The following is a 24,808-nucleotide window of genomic DNA, read 5'->3' on the forward strand; positions in this document are numbered from 1 at the left end:
AGGCTAAAGGGATCAAGGGCTATGGGGAGAAAGCAGGGACGGGGTACTGAATTTGGATGATCAGCCATGATTTCATTAAATGGAACAGGTTCGAGGGGCCGAATGGCCTACTCCTGCTCCTATCTTCTATGTTTCTATGTAAGTTCAGTACTGTGTACGATCATCAGGGGAAAAAAATGCATATATTTCACATACTATTATTATTAAATGTAGTTGGGCCTCTATTGGAACGGGCCAGAGTGAGTACTTGATGTACCTTTAAAACAAAACCTAGCTTTGTGCAACATCTACCTGTGATTTTTGGCCAGTACCCAGTAGATGAAACCATTGAAGTTGGTCCCAAAGCTGCTTGGGTGTGTCCAACGAGTCAGCTTTCTATATTTTTCAGCACCATATTGTCAGAACCCTTAAGGACTCAAAACTGACACCAGTATGAGCCAACTTTGTCAGCCTCTCCAAATTTCCACAAACACAAGTGATCTCAAAATTGGTGATAAATCTGCTCTACCGGACTAATGCAATTCCCTTAGTTTCTCCTCTGCCTACCAGCCTATTCCACAAGATTTCCCCTCTTTTGGTTGATATCGAGGTTACAATAAAGTAGCCCACTTCTACATAACCAAAGCTTTCTATGTGTGCTTCTTCAGTTCCTTCTGAGTCCCAGAATACTGAAAAAGGTTTAACTAGAAGGTAACCCTTTACTGCTCAGAAATGTTGGTTCCCTGATATCCCTAAGGGGCAGCACGGTGGCATAGTGGTTAGCGCTGTTGCCTCACAGCGCCAGGGACCCGGGTTCGAATCCGGCCTCGGGTGACTGTCTGTGTGGAGTTTGCACATTCTCCCCATGTTTGCGTGGGTTTCCTCCGGGTGCTCCGGTTTCCTCCCACAGTCCAAAGATGTGCGGGTTAGGTTGATTGGCTATGATAAATTGACCCTTAGTGTTAGGGGGATTAAATACGTGGGGTTACGGGGATAGGGTGGGATATGTGTTGGTGTAGGGGTTACGGGGATCGGGTGGGATATGTGTCTGTGCAGGCTCGATGGGCCGAAATGGCCTCTATCTGCACTCTGGGGTTTCTGTGATTTCTGTGAAAGTTGAGCGGTGGCCAGTGCTCCCTCCTTGCCTGTCACATGGTTTTCTTTCTATCTTGGTGAAGCTTGGATCTTTCTCTTAATTTTAGTCATTCATACCTGCATTCCCTGCTGCTCTCAGCTCGGATGTGGTTAAGGGTGAAGGTTCATACATTGAGTTTGAGGAAGAGCACCTGAGCAGGGTGGCTCTCTGTGACATAGAGGAGGTCTTAAAGGCCAGCATCTCTCAGCAATTTATGTCAATGACTTAGGTTGTATTGAGCTTCTAAACCTCTTTAAATCTGCAGCTGGTATCAAATTAGCAGGTGCAGTTAATCGAAGGAGGTAACACAAGGCATCAAGGGGTATGGGGAGAGAGCAGGAATATGATGAGATCAGCCATGATCATATTGAGTGGCAGAGTAGGCTCGAAGGGCCAAATGGCCTACTCCTCCTATTTTTCTATGTAACCTACAAAATGAGTTTCATAAAATAAGTAAGTGGGTGAAACAGTAGTAGATGAAATTTAATGCAGCCATATAAAATATTCCATAGGAACAAAAAGAATAGGTGAAATATGTGCTCTATGAATGGTATCGAAATAGCTACGGTTAAAGTTGAAATAGATTTTGCAATATAAGTTGACTTGGCCAGTCACTGTAGCAGCAATCAATAATGCAAATAGAATGCTAAACTATATAACCAAGCAGACTATAAATCTGGAGGTTGTGCTTAAACTGTACTGTGTTCTGGTTGAACACATCAAGTACTGTGACCACTTCTGTTCACTGAGAAAGGGGTGACATTCAAACTGTGGAGGTGGTACAGAGAAGAGCCACAAGATTGATAACTCACAACTGAAATAAAACCAGAACTTGCAAGGCACTAAAAAGGAAGACCTTGCATTTCATAGAATCTTGCAGCACAGAAGGATGCCATTCGGCCCATTGTGCTTGAGCCAAGCTGTCCAATCTAGTCCCACACCCCAGCTTTTTCCCCATAACTCTGCAAATTAGTCCCCCTCAAATACATGCCCAATTGCCTCTTGAAATTTCCTATGTAATCTGCACCCGCCACCCTTTTCAGGTAGTGCATTCCAGATCTTAACAACTCTGTGTGAAAAAATTTATCATTTCACCTCTAGTTCTTTTGCCAATTATTTTAAATCTGTGACTTCTGGTTACTGACCCACTTGCCAGAGTTTCTCCCTGCTTGTTCTATCGAAACCTCCATTAGGTCTCCCCTTCACCTTCTCTGCTCTAAGGAGAACAATCCCAGCTTCTCCAATCTCTCCACATAACTGAACACCCTCATCCCTGGTATCATCCTGGTAAATCTCCTCTGTACCCTCTCTAGAGCCTTGACATCCTTCCTAAAGTGTGGTGCCCAGAATTGAACACTACTTCAGCTGAAGCCTAACCAGGGATTTGTAAAGGCTTTGCATATCTTCCTCATTTTTATATTCATACCCCTATTTACAAGGCCAAGTATCAACTTGGCCTGCCACTTTCAAAGGTTTGTGAATATGCACCACCAGGTCCCTCTGTTCTTGCACTCTTCCCCACCCCCTTCAAAATAGATTATACTGCCACTCCATGTTCCTCCAAAAGTACATGACTTCTCACTTACCTGCATTAAATTACACCTGCCATGTTGTTTTCTGAATAAGTCTGTTGTGTGGTACTTTATCAAATGCCTTTTGAAAGTCCATATAAACATCTTACTTCATCAAAGAACTCAATCAGGTTAGTCGGACACGATTTGCCTTTAACAAGTCCATGCTGGCTGTCCCTTATTCACTCATGCTACCCCAAGTGAGAACTAATTTTGTCCTCGACCATGGTCTCCAACTTTTCCCACCACTGACATTCGACTGACTGGCCTGTAGTTACTAAGTTTATAGCTCTCCCCTTTTTTTGCATAGGAGTGTAACATTTGCAATCCTTCAGTCCTATGGCACCACTTCCATATCCAAGGAGGATTGAAAGACTGTGGTCAGAGCTTCTGCTATCTCCACCTTTGCTTCCCTCAGCATCCTAGGATGCACCCCATCTCGACCGGGTGACTTGTTAACTTAGTGATGCCAATGTATTTTGCACCTCCTTTCTATCTCTTATCCTATCCAATATCTCTATTCCCTCCTCCTCTGCTGTGACATTAACTTCATCCTCTTTTGTGAAGACCGATGCAGAGTACTCATTCAGTACTTCAGAGTGCCTTTCACCACCTTGGGTCCAAATCACTTTACAGCCAGTGAAGTACTTTTGAAGTGTAGTCACTGTTATAATGTAGGATATGTGGCAGCCAATATGCAGGTCCCACAAACAGGAATTAAATAAATGACCAGATCATCTATTTTAGGTGATGGTTGAGAGATTAATGTTGGCCAGGATACAGAGAGAATCCCTTGCTCTTCTTTGACTATTGCTGTGGGTTCTTTGACGTCCATCAAGAGAGTAGACAAGATCTCGGTTTATCGTCTCATCCGAACGAGACAATTATTCCTTATCTTACACCACTCTGTGGATGAATCCGAACTCTCTACACCTTTTGAGAGTATCTATCTTTGCCTTGTGATCTAGGTAAACTTTCAGGATCATGCCTGGTGAAATGAACAGCAAACTTTGTTTGGTTATTTCTTTTAGATACTGGATATTGGGTTTATACAGGATATTGTCATATATCCCTTTGCCCTAATGTGGAAGTATTATAAATAGAAAGACTTGCATTTATATAGCGCCTTTCATGACCTCAGAACGTCCCAAAGTGCTTTACAGCCAATGACATACTTTTGAAGTGTAGTCACGTTTGTAATGTAGGAAACGTGGCAGCCAATTTGCGCACAGCAAGCTCCCACAAACGACAATGTGAAAATTACCAGATAATGTTTTTTTAGTGATGTTGATTGAGGGATAAATTATTGGCCAGGACACTAGGGATAACTCCCCTGCTCTTCTTTGAAATAGTGCCATGGGATCTTTTGCGTCCACCTGAGATGGCAGATGCAGCTTCAGTTTAACGTCTCGTCCAAAAGACGGCACCTCCGACACTGCAGCTCTCCCTCAGTGTCAGCCTAGATTTTTGTGCTTAAGACTCTCTGGAGTGGGACTTGAACCCACAACCTTCTGACTCAGAGATGAGCATGCTACCAATTGAACCACAGCTGCCACTAGAGGATAGGATTATAGGATATTGTCATACATCTTTTACCTCTATTACAAGTTTGAGGACTAGGAAATTGGTGCCAATTATAACTCATGCAGGAACTCATTATCAGGAGGTCGCAAGCGTGTCGTCTTGACTGCTTACTCAGCAAGACTGGTTAGGTCCCAAAGGAGCTCCGATGTGTTGTATCTTTTATAGGGTCAATCACCATGTAGGATAAATCTGAATACAGTGCACCATTACATTATGTGTGTTGCTGTTGATGCGAAAGCTCATTTACTGGTTAGGTTGGCTACTATTTTGTTTTGCATACCCAATAATATCTTGGGTTGTTCATTACACTCTGGAAATTCCCACATGAGTGCTCATTATTGCTTTCTGTAGCCTTAAGTCTTATCTCTCATGTCCTTTTTTGGACACTATGGGAATCAAGGGATTAAAAAGAGAAAATGCTGGAAATACTCAGCAGGTCAGGCAGCATCTGTAGAGAGAAAAACAGAGCTTGTATTTCAGGACAATGAAAGGTCATCATCCTGAAACATTAGCTCTGTTTCTCTACAGATGCTGCCTGACTTGAGTATTTCCAGCATTTTCTGTTTTTTTATTTTAGATTTCCAGCATCCGCAGTATTTTACTTTTTGTATTGGGGAGTCAAGGTATATGGGGATAGGGTGGAAAAGTGGAGTTGAGGATCAGCCATGATCTTATTGAATGGTGGAGCAGGCTCGAGGGGCCGTATGGCCTACTCCTGCTATTTTTTTCTGTCCTATACTAAAGGAACTTGCACTCTCGACTCCCTTACATTTTCTTGACTGACTTGCTATTCACCTACTATATTCCTTGGGGGGGGGGGGGGGGGGGGGGGGGGTGTAAATTTGGTGATCAACCATTTTGGGGCGCTAACATCGCCCGGGCGCTAACTTTAGGGCCAGTGACCGCAAAATTGAGTTTTAGCGCCAGAAGAGGGGAGTGAAGAGCTAAATCAAGTGCTCCACTTCCTTCTTCGGGTGCTAACGTCGGAGAGCAGGGTGGAGACTTCAGCAGTGCTGCACGCTGGGCCGTGCAGCGATGCCGCGTTCAAAGGCTCCTTCCCTCCTTTAAAGGGAAGGGCCATTGCTGCAGGCTCTGCAATGTAATAAGTACATACCTGGACCACCAAGGCAGTCGCAATCCCACGCGATCAGCCCAGCACTCTAGCAGAGTGCTGGGCTGATTGATCGTGGGCAGCAAACCGCGGAAAAAATTAGAACAGGAAAGTTGCGTTTTTTTCCCCCACACTTCCCTCAGCCACCTCGCCTTTAATCATCGCCCCCCAAAGCGGCCGGACGCCTGATGCACGCCTCCTACAGCTGTGTTTTCGCCCGGCGCTACTGCAAGGGGGCAGAAGTCAATTTTGGGTCCGGGGCACTACTGGGGCGATGCGCACAGCGATGACGTCACGATCTCTGAGCGAAGGAGATCGGGGTGCAATGCCGTACCATCGCCGCACAACTCCCGCCTATTATGGCAGAAGTCGATGTCCGCGCTGTCGCAAAGCCATTTGCGCCCCCGGGGGCGCTAACGGAAGGCGCAAAGGCACCCAATTTCGCCCCCCTTATCTCTTCTCATGAACGGTTAATGAGGTTATGTCTAATATACTCCAGGACCGACTAAACTATTGCAACCACTGCAGTGTGTGTGTGTGTGGTGTGTTGGTGTGTGGGTGTGTGATAGTGAGTCCGGGAACAAGAGACTAAGCTGTCTCAAACTTCACAACGTAATCGCAAAAGAGGATCACCGAACCATTTGGGTCACCCTCACGATAGCAGGGTCCCAAGTCAAAATGGAATTGGATACAGGATCAGCTCTAACCGTCATGAATCGACGAGACTACGAGCGGCTATTCTCACACATACCCTTGAGAGAGACATCCATTGTCTTGAGGACGTAGACGGGGCAAAAAGTATACCCCAGAGGAAAAATAAGGGTGCCTGTCGAATACAACGGCAAGAAAATACGGAAATCGTATCTCTACATTCTGCAAGATGGTGGACCACCGTTATTGGGACGTGAATGGTTCAGAAAGATAAGTTTAGACTGGCACTCCATTCAGGCACTGACGGTGGCTGGTAAAAAGGATGACGACGTCACTCCTGGACGATTGTCAACAATCTTGGCTGACGCCAAAGAGGTATTTCGAGCCAAGGAAGGTTCGCATCTGTGGGGACTTCAAGGTGACGGTGAACCCAGTCCTTCACACAGTACAATATCCTCTTCCAAGGATAGAAGATATCTTCGCCTCACTATCTGGAGGGAAGCGTTTTACAAAAATTGACCTAGCACAAGCATATTTGCAGATGGAGGTTGAAGAATCCTCTAGGAAGTATCTCACGATAAACACTCACAAAGGTCTTTACCAGTATAATCGACTGGTATTCGGAGTAGCATCAGCTCCGGCGATATGGCAAAGAGCGATGGAACAAGTCCTGCAAGGGATTCCGGGGACTCAGTGTTACTTGGACGATATCCTTGTGACAGGTGAAGATGACAGTGAACACCTTGCCAACCTAGAGCAGGTGCTCACTAGACTAAGAGAACATGGGCTACGAGCCAATCGCCCCAAGTGCGAGTTTTTTAAGAAGCAGATATCGTATTGTGGCCACGTGATTGATGAAGAGGGGTTGCATAAGTCCCCTGACAAAATTGAAGCGGTAGTTAAGGCTCCAGCGCCTGAAAATGTGTCGCAACTGAGGTCATTCCTCAGATTGGTGAATTACTACCATAAGTTTTTGCCGTATTTGGCCACAATTTTGCATCCACTGAACGCCCTACTACGAACGGGAGTAGCATGGAAATGGAGCGAGGAATGCAAGCGGGCCTTTGAGAAGAGTAAGGACCTAATCACTTCGAGAATTATTGGCTCACTACAACCCATCACTACCGATAAGACTAGCGTGTGATGCGTCTCCCTACGGCATTGGGGCGGTACTGTCACATAAATTCCTTGATGGTTCAGAGAGGCCGATAGCTTTTGCGTCACGCTCGTTAACTTCAGCCGAGCGTAACTACGCCCAGATTGACAGAGGCCCTCAGCCTGGTGTGGGGGGTGAAAAAGTTCAATCACTACCTGCACGGTCAGAAATTTACTCTACTAACTGATCATCAACTTCTCGTCTCCATTTTCAACCCTCAGAAGGGCGTACCGATAATGACGGCACAATGGCTACAAAGGTGGTCCCTTTTCCTAGGGGCTCACCAATATGACATCGAGTACAAAGGAACTAAACCGCATGGGAATGCTGATGGATTGTCGCGCCTACCGTTGCCGACGGTGGAAGAAGAACTGGCAGTGGATCCAGTGGAGTTATTCCACTCGACTGTAGTCGTATGTCTCCCTGTGACGAATGCAAACATAGAAAAGGAAACACGAAATGACCCGACACACTCCTGGGTCTATGATTTAACGGTGAAGGGATGGCCAGCACATGGCGAACCACTGCTGCCAGCATTCTCGCCGAGAAGAGAACAGTTGTCAGTGTGCAGAGGAAGCTTGATGTGTGGATCCAGAGTAGTAATTCCACCCAAATTGAAGGATAGAGTGCTCAATGAGCTTCATGAGGGTCATCTGGGAGGGGTAAAAATGAAGAACTTAGCCAGAGCGTTTGTGTGGTGGCCGGGAATCGATAGAGAAATCGAAGAGATGATCAAGAGCTGTACAGGATGCCAGAAGGTCCAAAACGCCCCACCACAAGCCCCTCTACATCCATGGGAGTGGCCCTCATCTCCATGCCAAAGGGTGCACATTGATTTTGCTGGTCCCTTTATGGACTCGATGTTTTTAATTGCGGTGGATGCACATTCAAAGTGGCCAGAGGTAATAAAAATGTCCTCAACCACCACAGAAAAAACTATCACAGTCTTACGAACCATATTCGCCAGGAAATGGGCTGCCTGAACAGATTTGCTCTGACAATGGACCACAGTTTGTGTCTGAAGAGTTCCGGAGGTTCTTAAAGAACAATGGTGTTAAGCATTACACATCTGCCCCATATCATCCAGCCACTAATGGATTGGCCGAGAGGTTTGTCCAAACATTCACGAAGGCTATCAAGGCAATGTGTAATGAAGATATACCCCTACACACAAGGTGGACAACTTCTTGTTATCCACCTTGTGGTAACACATGCGGTTACCAACCAAACTCCAGCCATGATGTTCTTCAATCGAAGACTACGATGCCGCTTGGATTTGGTTAAGCCAAACGTCGGAAGAGATGTGGAGAACAGGCAGTTTCAGAATATGAATGTAAGGCCGACCAGGAGTTTTAAGATAGGTCAACCAGTTTTGGCCCGGGACTACCGCACAGAGAAATGGCAGCCAGGAATGATCTGTACACGGCAAGGACCTCTAATGTATACCGTGGACGTTGGAGAGAGCATTGTAAGACGCCATGCTGACCAGATTCTAGAGTCACTGGAAAACGTCAACTCCACACCACGATCTGATACACCTGACGATGAAACCGAAGTACCAATTGTATCTACCGCAGAATCGGTGATATTGGAAGCAGACGAACCAAACAACGACATTGATCCAGAAGAACCTGATATCCCAAAGAGGCGTTATCCAGACAGAATCAGGAAGCCTCCTCAAAGACTGAACTTGTAATTGCTTAACTTCAACCAATGTATCTAGCAACCGTAATTGTAATTAGTTATTATTTAGTTGTTAAATGAATGTTATGTACTATTTATCTAAAAGGGGAGGAATTGTTGTGTATGTACCTTTAAGGGAATAACTGGTCTCAGACTGCAGTACCGGCAGTGACCACCCCTGTATAAAAGTGCCTAGCAGGCTTCTGTAGTTTCAGTTTCCAGGTTGCCTCCATTCAGTAAAGACTTGTTATAATCAACTCCTGCAGTCCGTGTCTCAATTATACACGGACATAATAGTGTGTGTATATATTTTGTGTTAAGAAACGCTTACTAAGGCTATTTTACATGGTACACCTATACTTACACTGAACTACCTTATCTCCATCATCTCTGACTTTAGTCTTCAAAGCAGTAGAGCATCGCATCAGACTTCATGTTTACGATCTAAATATCGTGCAAATTTATTAAACAATGACCAAGTGAATTATCTAATTTTCATATAGAAGGAATTCTCTATCTAATTCCTAGTGTAGGCAATAACATTTGTAGCTCTTTTTTTTATTTAAAAAAAAAAGCAATTTACAAATGTTCAGATTAGTTCTTAAATACGCACAGTATTTCTCTCCAGGGATTTTTTTCTCTCTCTAGAGATTCTTCTACCCCTCTCTAGGGATTTTCTAAATGCCTCTGCGAACTGATTAAATGATTTGTCCTCCACCTAATCACAGACCATTCTTTACTTCCAGATTTTTTTCACCCTATCCCTTTTTTCTGGCTTTGTTTCTCTTTAAAAACTGTCATTTGTAGCATCCTCTGGTTTTGACGAACAGTCACCAACCTGAAACGCTAACCCTACCACCACCTTCTCCACAAATGCTACCTGACTTGCTGAGTCTTTCCAGCATTTTTTATTTTTGTTTCAGATTTCCAGCATCTGCAGTATTTTGCTTTTTGTTTAATCACAAAATTTGTATATGTTTGAAAATTGTATGTTACCAACAGCCCCTCAAGCCTGTAACCAGGAAGATGATAACAACTTTACCACCTTATAACGGGATAGGCTTGATGTAAAACTTAGTACTTGGAAAGTTTTAACAGCCAGCTAAAGGCAATGACTCTTAAGAGTTAGCTACCTACACAAAAATACATCACAACAATTATTGGATCACTGTTATGAAGGCAAATAACCCAATCAATTTGTATGCAACAAGATCCACATAAACATAAATGAATAAATAACCAGATAATTACTGGTGTTGGCTAGGCTACCAGGAGAACTACCGAGATCATCTACAAATAACGCTGAAACCTTTTGCGCCTACTTGAATAAGTAGACAGGGCCTCAGTTTAACATCCCATTCGAAAGATGACACCTCTGACAGTGCAGAACATCGTCCATACTACACTGGAGCATCGTCCTAGATTATGTGTTCCAAGTCTATTGTAGGATTTGAACACAGAACTTTTGACTCGACAAGAAAAGAATTCTGAGGAAATACTGGAGAAACTATGGCATATCAATCTAGTAAGAAAATTACATATACTGTATATGATAGAAAGGTAATTTTGGAATACAACTTCAAATTAAACCGAGAGTAGGACAGGGTACAAATTCAAACTAGCAAATGACAAATTTAGAAATTTGTGTATACGGTAATCAGTCAGGAGCTACTTCAATGATCAAATCTAAAAGATTGACTTCCTAATAGGGTAAATGGAAGCAAAGACTCTAGATTTTTTTTTCAGGAAAAGCTGGATGTTGGGGAGGCTTAGATTCTTTATAGATTGTTAAACTAGGATGGGTCTGTTGGTCGTCTTATCCATATCCTGTGATTGGTAAGTAATCTAATGTTTAACAGAACTAAAACATGTGGGTTGCAGAACAAAATTGAAGTTGGCTCATACTTTTTATTAAATTCACTACTGAATGTTTATTCTACATATCGATTACACTTGTGTATTAATTATGTTTCTTGTTTTCCAGTGGATGAAGACTATGTGGCGGTCAGATCCTTGCTATGCCAGCTACGGTGTGGATGGCTCCGTCTGCTCATTTTTTATTTACCTCAGTGAGGTCAGTGGCAGTATGCATAAATTAAATTAAATGTGGCTTTTGGACTAATGAATTCTACATAATACATTGCATGCATGTGCAATTTCTTTGTGGATAATTTAAATTTGAGAAACATGGCACAGAATCTGAGGGTTCCCACCTCCCCCATTTTGAACTTCTCTTAAAAGGTTCAAGTTAGCGATTTGATTGTTGTTTAGGAATATATAATATACTGTTTTTACATGCCATTAAAATGTACATCTCATCATTTGATTTTTCATACTTAATACACATTGATTTCCAGTAAAGTACACTCTGTAGTTGAGATTAATCTGCATTCTGGACTATATCCGCACAGCAGCAGTTTTCAGACTTATTTGCGAGAGATCCCTTGCAGATATTGGCGCACTCCAAGGAACTCCCCTGCAAATATTGATGCTCTTCTGGAGACCCATCTTGCGCATGAGTATTTCAGCTATGTAAAGGAAAATGGTGGTGAAATTTTAGATTTTTTTTTTAGTCGTTTCCAGCAACAGGTATGTTCTAGTATGTCAAAACAAAATTGAGAATCAACAGATATTATGCTAATAAGAAAGGGAGTAAATTTTTTTTTAAAATTCGTTTATGGGATGTGGGTGTCGCTGGCAAGGCCAGCATTTATTGCCCATCCCTAATTGACCTCGAAGGTGGTGGTGAGCTGCCACCTTGAACCGCTGCAGTCCGTGTGGTGAAGGTACTCCCACAGTACTGTTAGGTAGGGAGTTCCAGGATTTTGACCCAGCGACAATGAAGGATCGGCGATATACTTCTAAGTCAGGATGGTGTGTGACTTCGAAGGGAACGTGGAGGTGGTGGTGTTCCCATGCGCCTGCTGCCCTTGTCCTTCTAGGTGGAAGAGGTCGCGGGTTTGGGAGGTGCTGCCGAAGAAGCCTTGGCGAGTTGCTGCAGTGCATCTTGTAGATGGTACACACTGCAGCCACGGTACACCGGTGGTGGAGGGAGTGAATGCTTAAGGTGGTGGATGGGGTGCCAATCAAGCAGGCAGCTTTGTCCTGGATGGTGTTGAGCTTCTTGTGTTGTTGGAGCTGCACTCATCCAGGCAAGTGGAGAGTATTCCATCTCACTCCTTACTTGTGCCTTGTAGATGGTGGAAAGGCTTTGGGGAGTCGGGAGGTGAGACACTCACCGCAGAATACCTAACCTCTGACCTGCTCGTTATTTATGTGGCTGGTCCAGTTAAGTTTCTGGTCAATGGTGATCCCAGGATGTTGATGGTGGGGGATTCGGCAATGGTAATGCCGTTGAGTGTCAAGGGACAGCGGTTAGACTCTCGCTTATTGGAGATAGCCATTACCTGGCACTTCTGTGGCGTGAATGTTACCTGCCACTTAACAGCCCAAGCCTGAATGTCATCCAGGTCTTGTTGCATGTGGGCATGGACTGCTTCATTATCCGAGGAGCTGTGAATGGCACTGAACACTGTGCAGTCATCAGCGAACATCCCCATTTCTGACCTTATGTTGGAGGGAAGGTCATTGATGAAGCAGCTGAAGATGGTTGGGCCTAGGACACTGCCCTGAGGAACTCCTGCAGCGATGTCCTGGGGCTGTGATCATTGACCTTCAACCACCACAGCCATCTTCCTTTGTGCTAGGTATGACTCCAGCCAGTGGAGAGTCTCCCCCCCCCCCCCCAAAATTCCCATTGGCTTCAGTTTTACTAGGGCTCCTTGATGCCACACTCAGTCCTTGACATCAAGGCAGCATTTGACAATCATTCTCACCTCTGGAATTCAGCTCCGTTGTCCATGTTTGGAGGTCTGGAGCTGAGTGGTCTTGGTGGAACCCAAACTGGGCATCAGTGGGCAGGTTATTGGTGAGTAAGTGCCTCTTGATAGCACTGTCAATGACACCTTCCATCACTTTGCTGATGATTGAGAGTAGACTGATGGGGTGTAATTGGCCGCGTTGGATTTGTCCTGCTTTTTGTGGACAGGATATACCTGGGCAGTTTTCCACATTGCTGGATAGATGCCAGTATTGTAGCTGTACTGGAACAGCTTGGCTAGAGGCGAGGCTAGTTCTGAATGACCTTCAAACTGCTTAATAGAAAACTTTAATATACAGAAATTATCATAGAGACATGAAAAGGAGAAAAGATGTGCAAATAGTGAAGTGTGCTAAGAGTTCGACACAAACAAAAAGGTGAGAAAAGAGAAGACTAAGAGGAAGTTGCAAATGTAAGTTTTGAAAGGGAGAAAGCTGTTTCCATTTTGTGTATATATACTCATTAACTTACCGTAGCCAATTGTTTAAATATATCGGTCACTTTGTGTATTTCTCCCTTTCTTGAATGTTTTACTGTAAATCAAAAGTACTGGTAAGTTGGTCCTTGTGGGTTTGTTGCAGGTATTTCACAATGTTGAACTCAGTTGTTGTTTGAACTTCGGTTTTGGCTGTAGATTTTTTTTTAATTGAAGAATCTTATTATTCATTGGTGTACAGAGATGAGGAAGGAAACTGTATCATTTCTCCCCATGCTAAATATGTCTGAAGTTTGCATTGTATGTTACATTAAAACTTAAGGGGAGAAATTTGGGAGTGCCCCGTTTGGGGCATTACCTTTTGAAAGCTGGAAAAATTAGCACCAGGCTAATGATTCTCAGCTTTCTCTAAATTCGATGTTAGCACTCCAGGAAGGAAGTGGGGCGTTAACAAGTGCCCCACTTCCTTCCTGGAGTGCTAAAGGATACAGGCGGGGCGGTAGTGGTGCAGCACTGCACAATGTCCCGTGCAGCACTGCCGAGGTCCAAGGCTCCTTCCCTCCCTTAAAGGAAAGGGCCAGCGCTGCAGGCTCTGCATTGGGACCAGTTAGCTGGTCCCCGACGGCAGCTGCGATCTGGCTCAATCAGCCCCATGCACTCCAGCAGAGTGCCAGGCCGATCGATCGCGGCTGAAGAAAAATGGAAAAAATTGAAATAATGCATTGCAACAACTTTTATACTTATCGTGCCAACATCTTTAACATGCGCCCCCGAAGCGCCCGGCCTCCTGAACAACATCTCCCGCAGTTGTCTGTGTTGTCGCCTGGCGATGCTGCAGGGGGCGGAACCGAAGTTCGGGTCCGGGGTAATGCGCAGGACAGTTACGTCACGATCTCTGGGCGCAAGAGATTGTAACGCAAAGCGTTACCACCGCCGCAAACCTCTCGGTCAATTTAGCGGGAGTCGTTCATTTTGCCGTGCCAGGCAGTTAGTCGTTGCGCCCTGTTATCGCCCCCCGGAGGCGCTAAGGGGACCAATTTCTAGGCCTAAGTGCCTAATGTTTTCACATGCAAATATCTCATCCTTTAAAAATAAGTTTCAAAGAATTTGCTGGATTTTTTTTTTGTGTTTCCAAACTTAATCCTATTTTTGTTCCTTTTTCTCCTTGGGAATAGGTTGAAAATTGGTGTCCTCCTCTGCCATGGAGAGCAAAGAGTCCTCGGGAAGAGCCAGACCTGCAGAATTTGGTTAGTATTGACTAAATGGATCTGCGACCTAACTTGCTGACATATGCACTATACTATATTGCTATATAATTCTGTTATGTTGCCTCATTGCGATGCTCACACTGGCCACTAGCAAGAGAGCTCTACATACAGCTCAAGGATGTGATGCCAGTGGTGGAATATCCTGGAAGCTGAAAGGTGGCCGTGGAATTGAAACTTGGCCTTCAAAGCTATTTGCATTTTGATGGCTGATAATGGGATCGGAGTCAGTATCCAATGTTAGATAAGTAGCAAGATTATATCAAAAGAAAGCTTATGATTCTGGAATGGTCATAAGGGTATTTACTTTTTGGTCAGACAAAAATTGTTCAGATGGTATCCAAAAAACATTCAAAATTCCGCTCATTATCCGCTCATTAGCATTGAGTGACGTGAAGGTTGACCAATCGTACAGTCGAGCGACGTGACGGTTGACCAATCGCTGCGTCACGGGGGCGGGTTCGTTGCATGTGCGGGCGGGCCATCCTAGAATTGAATGACGTGGTGATTGACCAACCCCACAGTTCAGTGACCTGATGGTTGACCAATCGGTGCGTGTGTGGGCGGGCCTAATCCTTCTGAGGTGAGTGGCCGCCATCTTGATTCCTAACTCCTCATTTCTTTTTCCCACTTTCTGCGTGTTTATTTTCAAATCTAGATTGCCACCAAAAAAAAAAGTTGCTTTTAAAACACAATTAAATTGTTTTTAAAAAAAGTTAATTAATTTGTAAATATTTTCTCGAACCTCATCAATTTTCCTACCTTTCACCGTTTTTGCAGACCTCCAAGCCTCGGCTTCTGTTCCCCAGCCACGCCCGAGCTAGGCACCCCCCCCCCCCCCCGTCCCGCTCAACAAGCGGCCCGTGATCGCTGCCATCTTTCTAAAGGCTGGCCGGGCAGGTTTGAGCCGAGCGTCGCCACCGCCGCCATCTTTCTAAAGGCTGGTGGGGCGGCGCGGAGCCATCACCGGCACTGGGCTTGGGTGCTTTGTGGCCTGCGGCCGAATGGCGGCTGCGGAGCTCGGGCTGACCGGGGCGCTGCGCTCGTCTGGGCCATGTCAGTGCAGGTGCCCGAGGCCCTGGGGCCCAGCCTTCAACCGCCGCCGGCAGCGCAACTCTCAACACTAGCAGAGGGGAGAGGGTCTGCTGGTTCCCCCTCCCTTCCCCCCCGCTCCTTCCCCCGCCACACCCCATTCCCAACCCCCTCTCTTCCCCCCCCCCCCCCGCCCCCTCCTTCTCCCCCCTGCTGTACTGCTGAAATCTGTTAGTGTTCTTTTTTACATGCAGCTATGGATATCACTATGGAGATATCTCTCTATTTGCAGACTTAGTAGGATGGGGGATGGCAGGGTGGGGTCTCAGTGCAGACTTGCCAGAAAGGTGTATTTGCATGTTACACACTCCTTTATGACTCATTCTGTTGTAATTTCTGTGTACAATGGTACCCTATTATATCTGGACCTGTCTGAAGACATCTGCTTGTACAGATGGAAGACTCCAGAAGGACATCATCATAAAATTATGTCCCCTCCTGCAGAAACATTTGTAAATCAGTTCCAGGATGAGAGTGGTTGTGTCAGTAGCTGTGAAGATTACATCTGCATCGAACCTTCAAGCGACCGGCGTCTTCTAGGCAAGGGTGGGAAGCTGCAGACTTGGTTCATGCTGATCGCGAACACGTTGTTTAACAGAACCAATGATTTTTCATTTTTCGATGGACCAATACAACAGTAGCATAGGTGTGTGTGCATGTTAATTTGAAACAGAGAAGATACCCGCTTCAGTCACAGGTCAGAGATCTTGACACTCAACTTTCATGATGAATTTGCTGACTTTGGTCATTACTTGCAGTTTCATGATAATATTTGGCATTTTTGTCATGAATCTATAGAGAGATGATCTATCTCTAATATGGAGTATTCTAGATCTGAAATTATGGGGAAAGATTTAAGTATTGGACTTGGTTAGACTCTGATTTTGGCATACAAATACTGTCAAATTCTAAGATGCTGATGTGAAGCTAGAAAATGTGTTCTGATCGGTATAAAATTACTACAGTTAATGTATGTGAATAATAAATATTATCTTTATCACAGGCCGAAATTCGAACAGACTTTAATTACCTCTTTAAAATGATGTCGGCCCATGATGAATTTCGATGGATGCGATTAAGAATAAATCGAATGGCAAGTGCCTGGATTGAAGCTGTAAAATCACTTGCAGAAAAACAAAATCTAGAAAACAAACGTAAAAAGGTCAGTTCTGGGATGTTGCCTGAACTATTGTAGTACAGGAAACTCTCTTTACCGGCACCTAAATAACCAGAAATCTCTCTTAACCGGCAAAATTCAGGAGCAGGTTCAGGTTAAGTTTTACTTCATATTAGTGGCCGTGTAACCGGGGTTCCTGCACCTGTTGCCATGCAACAGGGACGCCTAGATCTGTGGCCATGTAACCGGGGTTCCTGCACCTGTTGCCATGCGACAGGGACGCCTAGATCTGTGGCCATGTAACCGGGGTTCCTGCACCTGTTGCCATGCGACAGGGACGCCTAGATCTGTGGCCGTGTAACCGGGGTTCCTGCACCTGTTGCCATGCAACAGGGACGCCTGGTTCTGTGGCCGTGTACAGGGCTCTCGTACCTTGGTGAGTGTACCTCTCTGTAATCCGGACTTTTTGATCAACCGGCACCACACCGGTGCCGGATAAAATAGTTTCCTGTATGTTATGATACTACTGACTTGCCACCATGAATTATTTTGAGCACCATCATAAGATGAACCTTGTAATTCTATTCTATTTATAGTTTATGTCTTTAAAGGGAACTAACCAGAAGTAGTGAAGATGTCTTGCTTTCTCTCCCCTCAACATCTAAGTTGGAAGGCTCATATCTGTGATCTAGTATTGCAGAGTCCCTTTGACAAATTAGTTTGCCCAACAAGAGACCACTTCAACCAATATATAGTTGTGTGTGTGTATTTCTCTGCCTAATTTTGTGAGTGAAAATGCTAGTTATATATAAAGTCATTTTTAAAGGACAGAAAGTAACCTTTTGTCTACAGTAATTTGTATATAATTTTATTTTTTAGATTCTTATCCACCTTGGCCTTTTGACAAAGGAATCGGGATTTAAGATTGCAGAGAATGCTTTCAGCGGTGGCCCTCTTGGTGAATTAGTACAGTGGAGTGATTTGATTACAACTCTCTACCTGCTGGGCCATGACATTAGGATTTCAGCCTCACTGGCTGAACTAAAAGAGTAAGGAGATGAAATTTAATCAGTGTTGTTGCATAAAAGCCAAAAATGCTAAACTCGCCAATTATGCTTGGTGTATGTTGCATTACTAAATCAATTTATAAGTTAAGAACAGTACTTTTTCTAGTAGTAGTTCTAAGTAGCAGTAATAAAGATTGTCAGATATGTTATTCAGCTGTAACCTGCAAGTGAAAGAAAAGCTGATATTGCTGTAGCTCAAACTGCATGTTACAATAGCACTTCTATTTCAATTCATTTAATTTATGCAGACTTGCTATCCATTGTGGACTACTATCACGTACACCAGCAATGAAAGTGAAACAATTTGTTGAACTTTGTAACCCATTCCGTATTCTGCCATACCCTATCAATCTTGTTTATATTAGGCAGAAATACAAAACCTAGTGTGTTTGAGGAAATACTTTAAACATACAATTCAACCATGTATAGTAGTGTTGAGTGTGCTTTCCTCTCCTGGTTTATGCTGCCATCTCAACTCTTAATGTGTTATGTCTTCAAAACACAGCCCAGCATATATTATTGTACAGATACTACACCATCATATTTATTCCTGCAGATGATAATTTAGAGAACATTTGAATTCATTTTTAGTTAATCAAGTGTAGTAAGACTTCTTGAAACAGTGCCTGCCTTGCTTAAATAGCATTTTTGTGAGAGCGAAAAATACTTTTGAGATGATGTTTTCAAATTTATGTACAAACCTTAGTAGTCCTGATCCTATTATATACTTGTACTTTCCTTCCCAGATTAGATTACAAACTGATTATATTACCATGAATTAGTGGAAAAATCGTGCTCCAGATTTGGTGTATGACTTCAATGTTTGCTGTTTGTCACTTTTTAGCTTTCGAAAAGATTTTGTTTCTAGTTGACTACTGGTTTACATTTTAATTGCATGTGATTCTGGGATTTTTACAGGTGAGATCACATTTAGTGTTCTATTAGTATTCTTTAAAATGAAAGTTGCAAAATTTAATATTCAGCTTTTCAGTTGTTTGTTACCAGACTGAAGCACTGCCAAAGAAATCCTGCAGAGCCATGGTGACTAGGAATAGGTCACAAAAAAATGTGTGTGCATTGTGCTTACAGAAAACTGCCAAATGAGAGACATGGGGAGGAATTTTAACCTTAAATGGCTGGGTTGGGGTCATGTGGGAAGTTAGTGTTAAAAATTTGAATCCTGACCAGAAACAACCTCCAACCCGCCCACTTCTGGTTTTAACTAAAGCGGGATGGGGGAGCAGGCAGCCAACCCGCTGCCAGGAGCCGGATTGTCTAATTAAATATTATAATGAGGCTGGCAGCCTCTGCTTTAACCCCTGCCCACGAGGCCTCTGATTTTTTTATTTCTCCCCCACCTGCATGCTGCTCTGGTTACTGATCTGCTCCTCTGGCACCTGATCGTTCCCAAAACGCCAGCCCCCTGCTCCTCACACGAACCTGCCCTCCACCCCTGCTCCTCCAGCTGCTGATCCACACCCGACACGCGCACCCCCCCCCCCCCCAAAAAACCAGGTGCTGGCTCTGGCCCATCCCATGCTCCTCCGACCACGCGATCCCTCCTTCCCTCCTCTCTGTGGCCTAGTGCCGCAGGCCTACCCGCCCAGAACCAGCTAGCCTCTCAATCGGAGGTTTCCCATGCAAATCAGGCCCTGCCGTTAAATTTGGCAGGGCCTGCGGGAAACCTGTTCTCCCTGGTTTCCCGACCGCTTCGGAGACCCCTGCTTCCAACCCGCCTTCACCATTAAAATTCAACCCAATCTCTTCACAATTGAGAGTAGCATTTTTCTTAAAGTTGGTTACTGTGCCCCTTACAGATGTCCGTATTTTGGAGGTGTTACAGCACTAAACCAAACACCACAAGCTTATGGGATTAGGAACAGCTTAAAAAAGAGACTCAAGCAACAGAACTTGAGCAAAAACTTGCAGCAGCCAGTAGTAGAATGGGCAACAGAGTCATTTAGCATAGACAGACCAGAGAGAGAGCAAAAGTAGCAGTAGTAGAATGGAATGCAGGCAAAGCATTCAAATTTTGCATTGCGCTTTTCACTTAATATGGCAGTTTTGCATTCTTGCTCCTGCTCCTGTGAAACTTTTACTCTGGTGAGAAACCTGTTGCCTTGATTTATAGTATTTGTAGGAAATGTAGTGACCTGTACAATAACTTAATCTTGCAAATGCTGCAGTAGAGAACTTGCATATCACTACATTACCTTCAGATGACTCGTTGGTCACTTTGAATTTTCTGGATTAAAATTTTTTTTTTTCTAGTTGTATTTTCAAGCATATGATATGTATTTTTCTTGTAGGATAATGAAGAAAGTGATGGGTAACAGATCGGGTTGCCCTACTCGTGGTGATAAGATAGTAGAATTAATCTATATCGATATTGTTGGTTTGACACAATTTAAGAAAACGCTTGGTCCATCTTGGGTGCATTATCAGTAAGTGTGACTCCTTGCATTGCATACCTTGCTCTTCAGCTTATTGCACAATAGATATATACTCTGTATTCCTGGGCTACTCTGACGGCAGACTGTGGTCTGCATCTGGGCCACCAAATAGCCCCTGAAATTGTTTTCCTCGGCTCCCTAATTTGCTAATCACTGCCATTCCTGAATCTTTCCTGTTGCTTTTCTTCAGTATCCAACTCTGCTGCACACCACGGTAATGGATTCTGGGCTTAACAGCTTGAGTGTCGAGTAGAGTTGGCCCTCCAAGCAAACTGTCAGGAAAGTTGAAAATGGTAGGGACTGGTAATTGGGGAAGAAGATTGTCTGTTGGAGTTGGAGTTGGAGTGGGAGGGAAGGGAAGTGGGAGAAGAGAGTGCCTCTATTAACTGGGTGGGAGGGGGGAATGAGCACCTCTGAAGGGGCAGGGAGAGCAAAGAGTGCTTCTGTGAGCTGAGTGTTGCTGGGTTTGACACCTGAAATTGTGCAGTGTAATGTAGCAGACAGTTTATGGCATTGTTTCTAATATTACACAGTGCAATTCAACCCACTTGAATTTCTGGACCCTGGAGTCACTGAACATTTTGGTTAGTGGACCTCCACTCAAACTATTTGAGTCTCCTTGCAGTGTTCTGTTGGTGATATCTAAACTTGTGTACATAGCGGGGGAATTTCCACAGGGGTTCTCCTGCTTCTCTGCCATAACTTGGCAGAAGAACCGCAGAAACCCTGGGCAAACGGCATAGACACTGTATACTCTATCTTCTGCCGAAGCTATGGTGGATGAGTGGGAGAACACCTGTAGAAGTTCACCCCTAAATCAAAAAGGTAACATCCCTGTCATTTTCCTTATCAAAGTATCCTTGTGAAAGTATTTTTCTTTTGGGCATGGATTAGAGTCAATACCTTTTCTCCAGCTTTGTAAGAACCTGCATCTAGATGTATGAATTTCTGGATGATCAACTACAAAGTATTCTTCATTAATCCTTCACTGAGCATCATGTATTTGGGGTATATTCGAATGTATGCGGGAAGTTGTCCAGAACAGTGTGTTTTAGAACTGACGAGAACAGGCCAAACTGGATTTAGTGATGAGTAACAAATCAGAGTTAGTTGTTAATCTGACGGTAAGGGAGCATTCTTTTATTTTCTATATAACGAGATCACAAAATAGTTAAGGATGAGGAAACATAGAAACATAGAAGATAGGAGCAGGAGTAGGCCATTCGGCCCCTCGAGCCTGCTCCACCATTCTATGAGATCGTGGCTGATCATCCAAATTCAGTACCCTGTCCCTGCCTTCTCCCCATATCCCTTGATCCCTTTAGCCTTAAGAAATATATCCAACTCCTTCTTGAATATATTTAATGAACTGGCCTCCACCGCCCTCTGTGGCAGAGAATTCCACAGGTTCACCACAAAGGCCATTTGATCCATCTGAATTAATCGGTTCAGAGAGATCATAATGCCCCCCCATGATTGCAGTGTTTTTGCCTCGACTACTCTATCTGGAAGTTTATTCCACATGTTGGTCACTCTGAAGAAGAATTTCCTCATCTCTGCCCTAAAATTACCCTTCCCTCACCTTCACATGGTCCATCTCTGACTCTTCCCTTCCTCGACTTCTCCGTCTCCATCTCTGGGGATAGGTTATCGACCAATATTCACTACAAGCCCACTGACTCCCACAGCTACCTGGACTACACTTCCTCCCACCCCGCTTCCTGTAAGGACTCTATTCCATTCTCCCAGTTTCTCCGCCTCCGCCGTATCTGCTCCGACGACGCCACCTTCCACACCAGTGCTTCAGACATGTCTTCCTTTTTCCGCAACCGAGGATTCCCCTCTACCGTGGTTGACACTGCCCTCGACCGTGTCAGTTCTATCTCCCGCACTTCTGCCCTCACCCCTGCCCCTCCCTCCCGGAACCACGATAGGGTTCCCCTTGTCCTCACCTTTCACCCCACCAGCCTCCACATTCAACGGATCATCCTCCGGCATTTCCGCTACCTCCAAAGTGATCCCACCACCAAACGTATCTTCCCCTCCCCTCCCCTTTCAGCATTCCGCAGGGACCGCTCCCTCCGAGACACCCTAGTCCACTCTATCACCCCAAACAGCCCTTCCCCTTCGCCTGGCACCTTCCCGTGCAAGCGGAGGAGATGTAACACCTGCCCCTATACCTCCCCCCTTCCCACTGTCCAGGGCCCCAAACACCCCTTCCAGGTGAAACAGCGATTTACTTGTACTTCTCGCAATCTAGTATACTGTATTCGCTGCTCACAATGCGGTCTCCTCTACATTGGGGAGACCAAACGCAGATTGGGTGACCGCTTTGCGGAACACCTCCGTTCAGTCCGTAAGGGTGACCCCGAGCTTCCGGTCGCCTGTCATTTTAATTCACCGCTCCATTCCCACTCGCACCTCACCGTCCTTGGCCTCTTGTATTGTTCCACGGAAGCTCACCGTAAACTCGAGGAACAGCACCTCATCTTCCGATTAGGCAGTCTGCAGCCTTCCGGACTCAATATCGAGTTCAACAATTTCAGATCATAAGCTCAGCCCCCATTTCATTTTCTCTTGTAATTGTTCCACTCCTTTCCCCCCCCCCCCCCCTTTCCTTTTGTTTCTCTCTCACACCTGGCAGCTATCTTTTGCCCTGCCAGTACACTTTACACCTAATCCCAGCCTATTACCATCTCGTCTAGCTTCTAATCTCTTTTACTTCTTTTGTTTCTTTTATTCTTTTGTCCGATCGCAGCCCTGCCTTCGATCTAGTTTCTTTTCTTTCCAGTTTTGAAGAAGGGTCCAACCCGAAACGTCAACTCAAATTTCTCTCCACGGATGTTGCCTGACCTGCTGAGTTTTTCCAGCATTTTCTGTTGTTATTTCGGATTTCCAACATCTGCAGTATTTTGCTATCGTATTATCCTAAAAGTACCCTTCTCTTGTTTGAACCTGTGTCCTCTTGTTCTGCTCCTGCAGTTTAAGTAATATTCCAGGTTAACTGTCAAAGATGTACAGTCTCTACGATTTTTTAGATACTTCCTTTCCAGGCTGAAAAGCCCAAGATTTTCCAATCTTTCCTCATAATTCAAACCCTTGACACTGGGTATCAGCCTCGTGGCTCTTCTCTGCACTACCTCCAACATCTGAATGTCTCTTGTTTCTTGGTGACTAGAACTGGATGCAGTATTCAAGGTGCGGTCTGACCAGAGCACACTAAAGTTTGATCATTACCTAATCTGCTTTATATTCTACTCTTCTGGCTGTGTAGTTCAACATCCTATTGGCTTCATTAATTGTTTCTCTGCACTTGTTGGTCATGTTTAACTTTGAGTCTACTGAGACTCTCTCTGTTTTCTCCTTGGCTATTTCAACCCTATTCATGGAGTTCGCTTGTCTATATTTTCTTCCTGAGGGTTGTACTTTACAATTGTTTACATTAAATCTCATCTGCGTTTGTTCTGCTCACTTGCACAACTTGTCCAACTCATTCTGTAATTTCTGAGCTGCCTCTTCCAATTCCCCATCTCTTTATTATTTGCAAATTTGACCACTTTGCATTGAGTTTCTAAATCCAAGTTGCACAATAAATTGTCACCCTGTTTAAGAAAAAAAGTACTTTTTTCTTCCCTCCCCCTACTGCAGGCTATACACCACCACAACAAGATGGTGATATATTTGTGGAGTAAGCGGTTCCAGAAATGTCTATGCAAATGTGTGATTTGAGTAGGCAAGGCAAACATGATCAGCTTTTGTTTCCCCCTCAGATGAGCACTTTGCATCAGCACAGTTCTCCATCTAGTGGCCTTAACCCAAAATGGCAATTGGATTCAAATGAGTAAGCCGTCTCATTTTTAGGATTAAATCCATTACACCCCATTCTCTCCTACCTTTGGAAAAATAAATTATAAAATTAGGGTTCTACTTGTTTAAAACTAATAACTATCAAAATTGGTATACCACAAGCGTTTCCTTGTTTGAAGAGCTTCCCTGCGTACTGATGGGCAGCAGTAACAGAGAGTGCACCTTGAATTGCCTGCATCATGTACAATGGCTGAACAGAATCTGGGGGAGGTGCTGATAATTTACATCAATCTCTTAGGCTAAATGCTTTAAGAAAGCAATTGTTTGTTCCTTCCAAATTGTTTTACTAAATAAATTCAAAGCTTTCTGATTGTAAATGTTTTATCATTTTTTGACTTTGTCGGTTGGGGGGGGGGGGGGGAGGAAAAGAACGTATGTGTTTTTTCTGATCTAAATTCAGGAAAAAATAAAAGACAGAAATCGGAAGCCTCAGGCATCAGATGTTCTGTCCTGAAACAAATCATTAGATATCTGAAGCTGGTAATTAAAAATGTTAAAAATAACTAATGGTGAATATCTGATACCACCAATTCTACATAAAAGACTTGTTAGCAAAATTGAAGCATGGGATTAAAGAGGCAGAGGCATCATTAATGCAAAATTGGTGAATGGTTGGTTGTTTTTCAGACTGGAGCGAAGTGTGCAGTGGTGTCCCACAGGGGTGGTTGTTGGGACCACTGCTCTGCTCTTTTTGATATATTAATGACCTGGACATGGGTATACAGGGCATAATTTCAAAGTTTGCAGATGGCACGAAACTC

General features: G+C 44.3%; 1 protein-coding gene across 3 annotated transcripts in view; it reads left to right on the forward strand.

Annotated features, from left to right (window-relative positions):
* Window positions 1-24,808, forward strand: part of mgat5 (alpha-1,6-mannosylglycoprotein 6-beta-N-acetylglucosaminyltransferase) — a 176,481-nt gene that overhangs the window by 61,544 nt on the left and 90,129 nt on the right. For 2 of the 3 annotated variants that reach the window (XM_085986593.1, XM_085986592.1), the window contains exons 5-9: window positions 10,855-10,944; window positions 14,362-14,433; window positions 16,547-16,705; window positions 17,540-17,709; window positions 20,037-20,171. In XM_085986593.1, coding sequence (XP_085842719.1) covers window positions 10,855-10,944; window positions 14,362-14,433; window positions 16,547-16,705; window positions 17,540-17,709; window positions 20,037-20,171 — 626 coding nt within the window. The remainder of the gene's footprint in view (window positions 1-10,854; window positions 10,945-14,361; window positions 14,434-16,546; window positions 16,706-17,539; window positions 17,710-20,036; window positions 20,172-24,808) is intronic. The other variant, XM_085986595.1, reaches the window with a different exon arrangement.

This window comes from Somniosus microcephalus, chromosome 4 (genome assembly GCF_052327205.1).
Source record: "Somniosus microcephalus isolate GS21.2 chromosome 4, FLI_Smic_1.0, whole genome shotgun sequence".
Classification (NCBI taxonomy): Eukaryota; Metazoa; Chordata; class Chondrichthyes; order Squaliformes; family Somniosidae; genus Somniosus; species Somniosus microcephalus.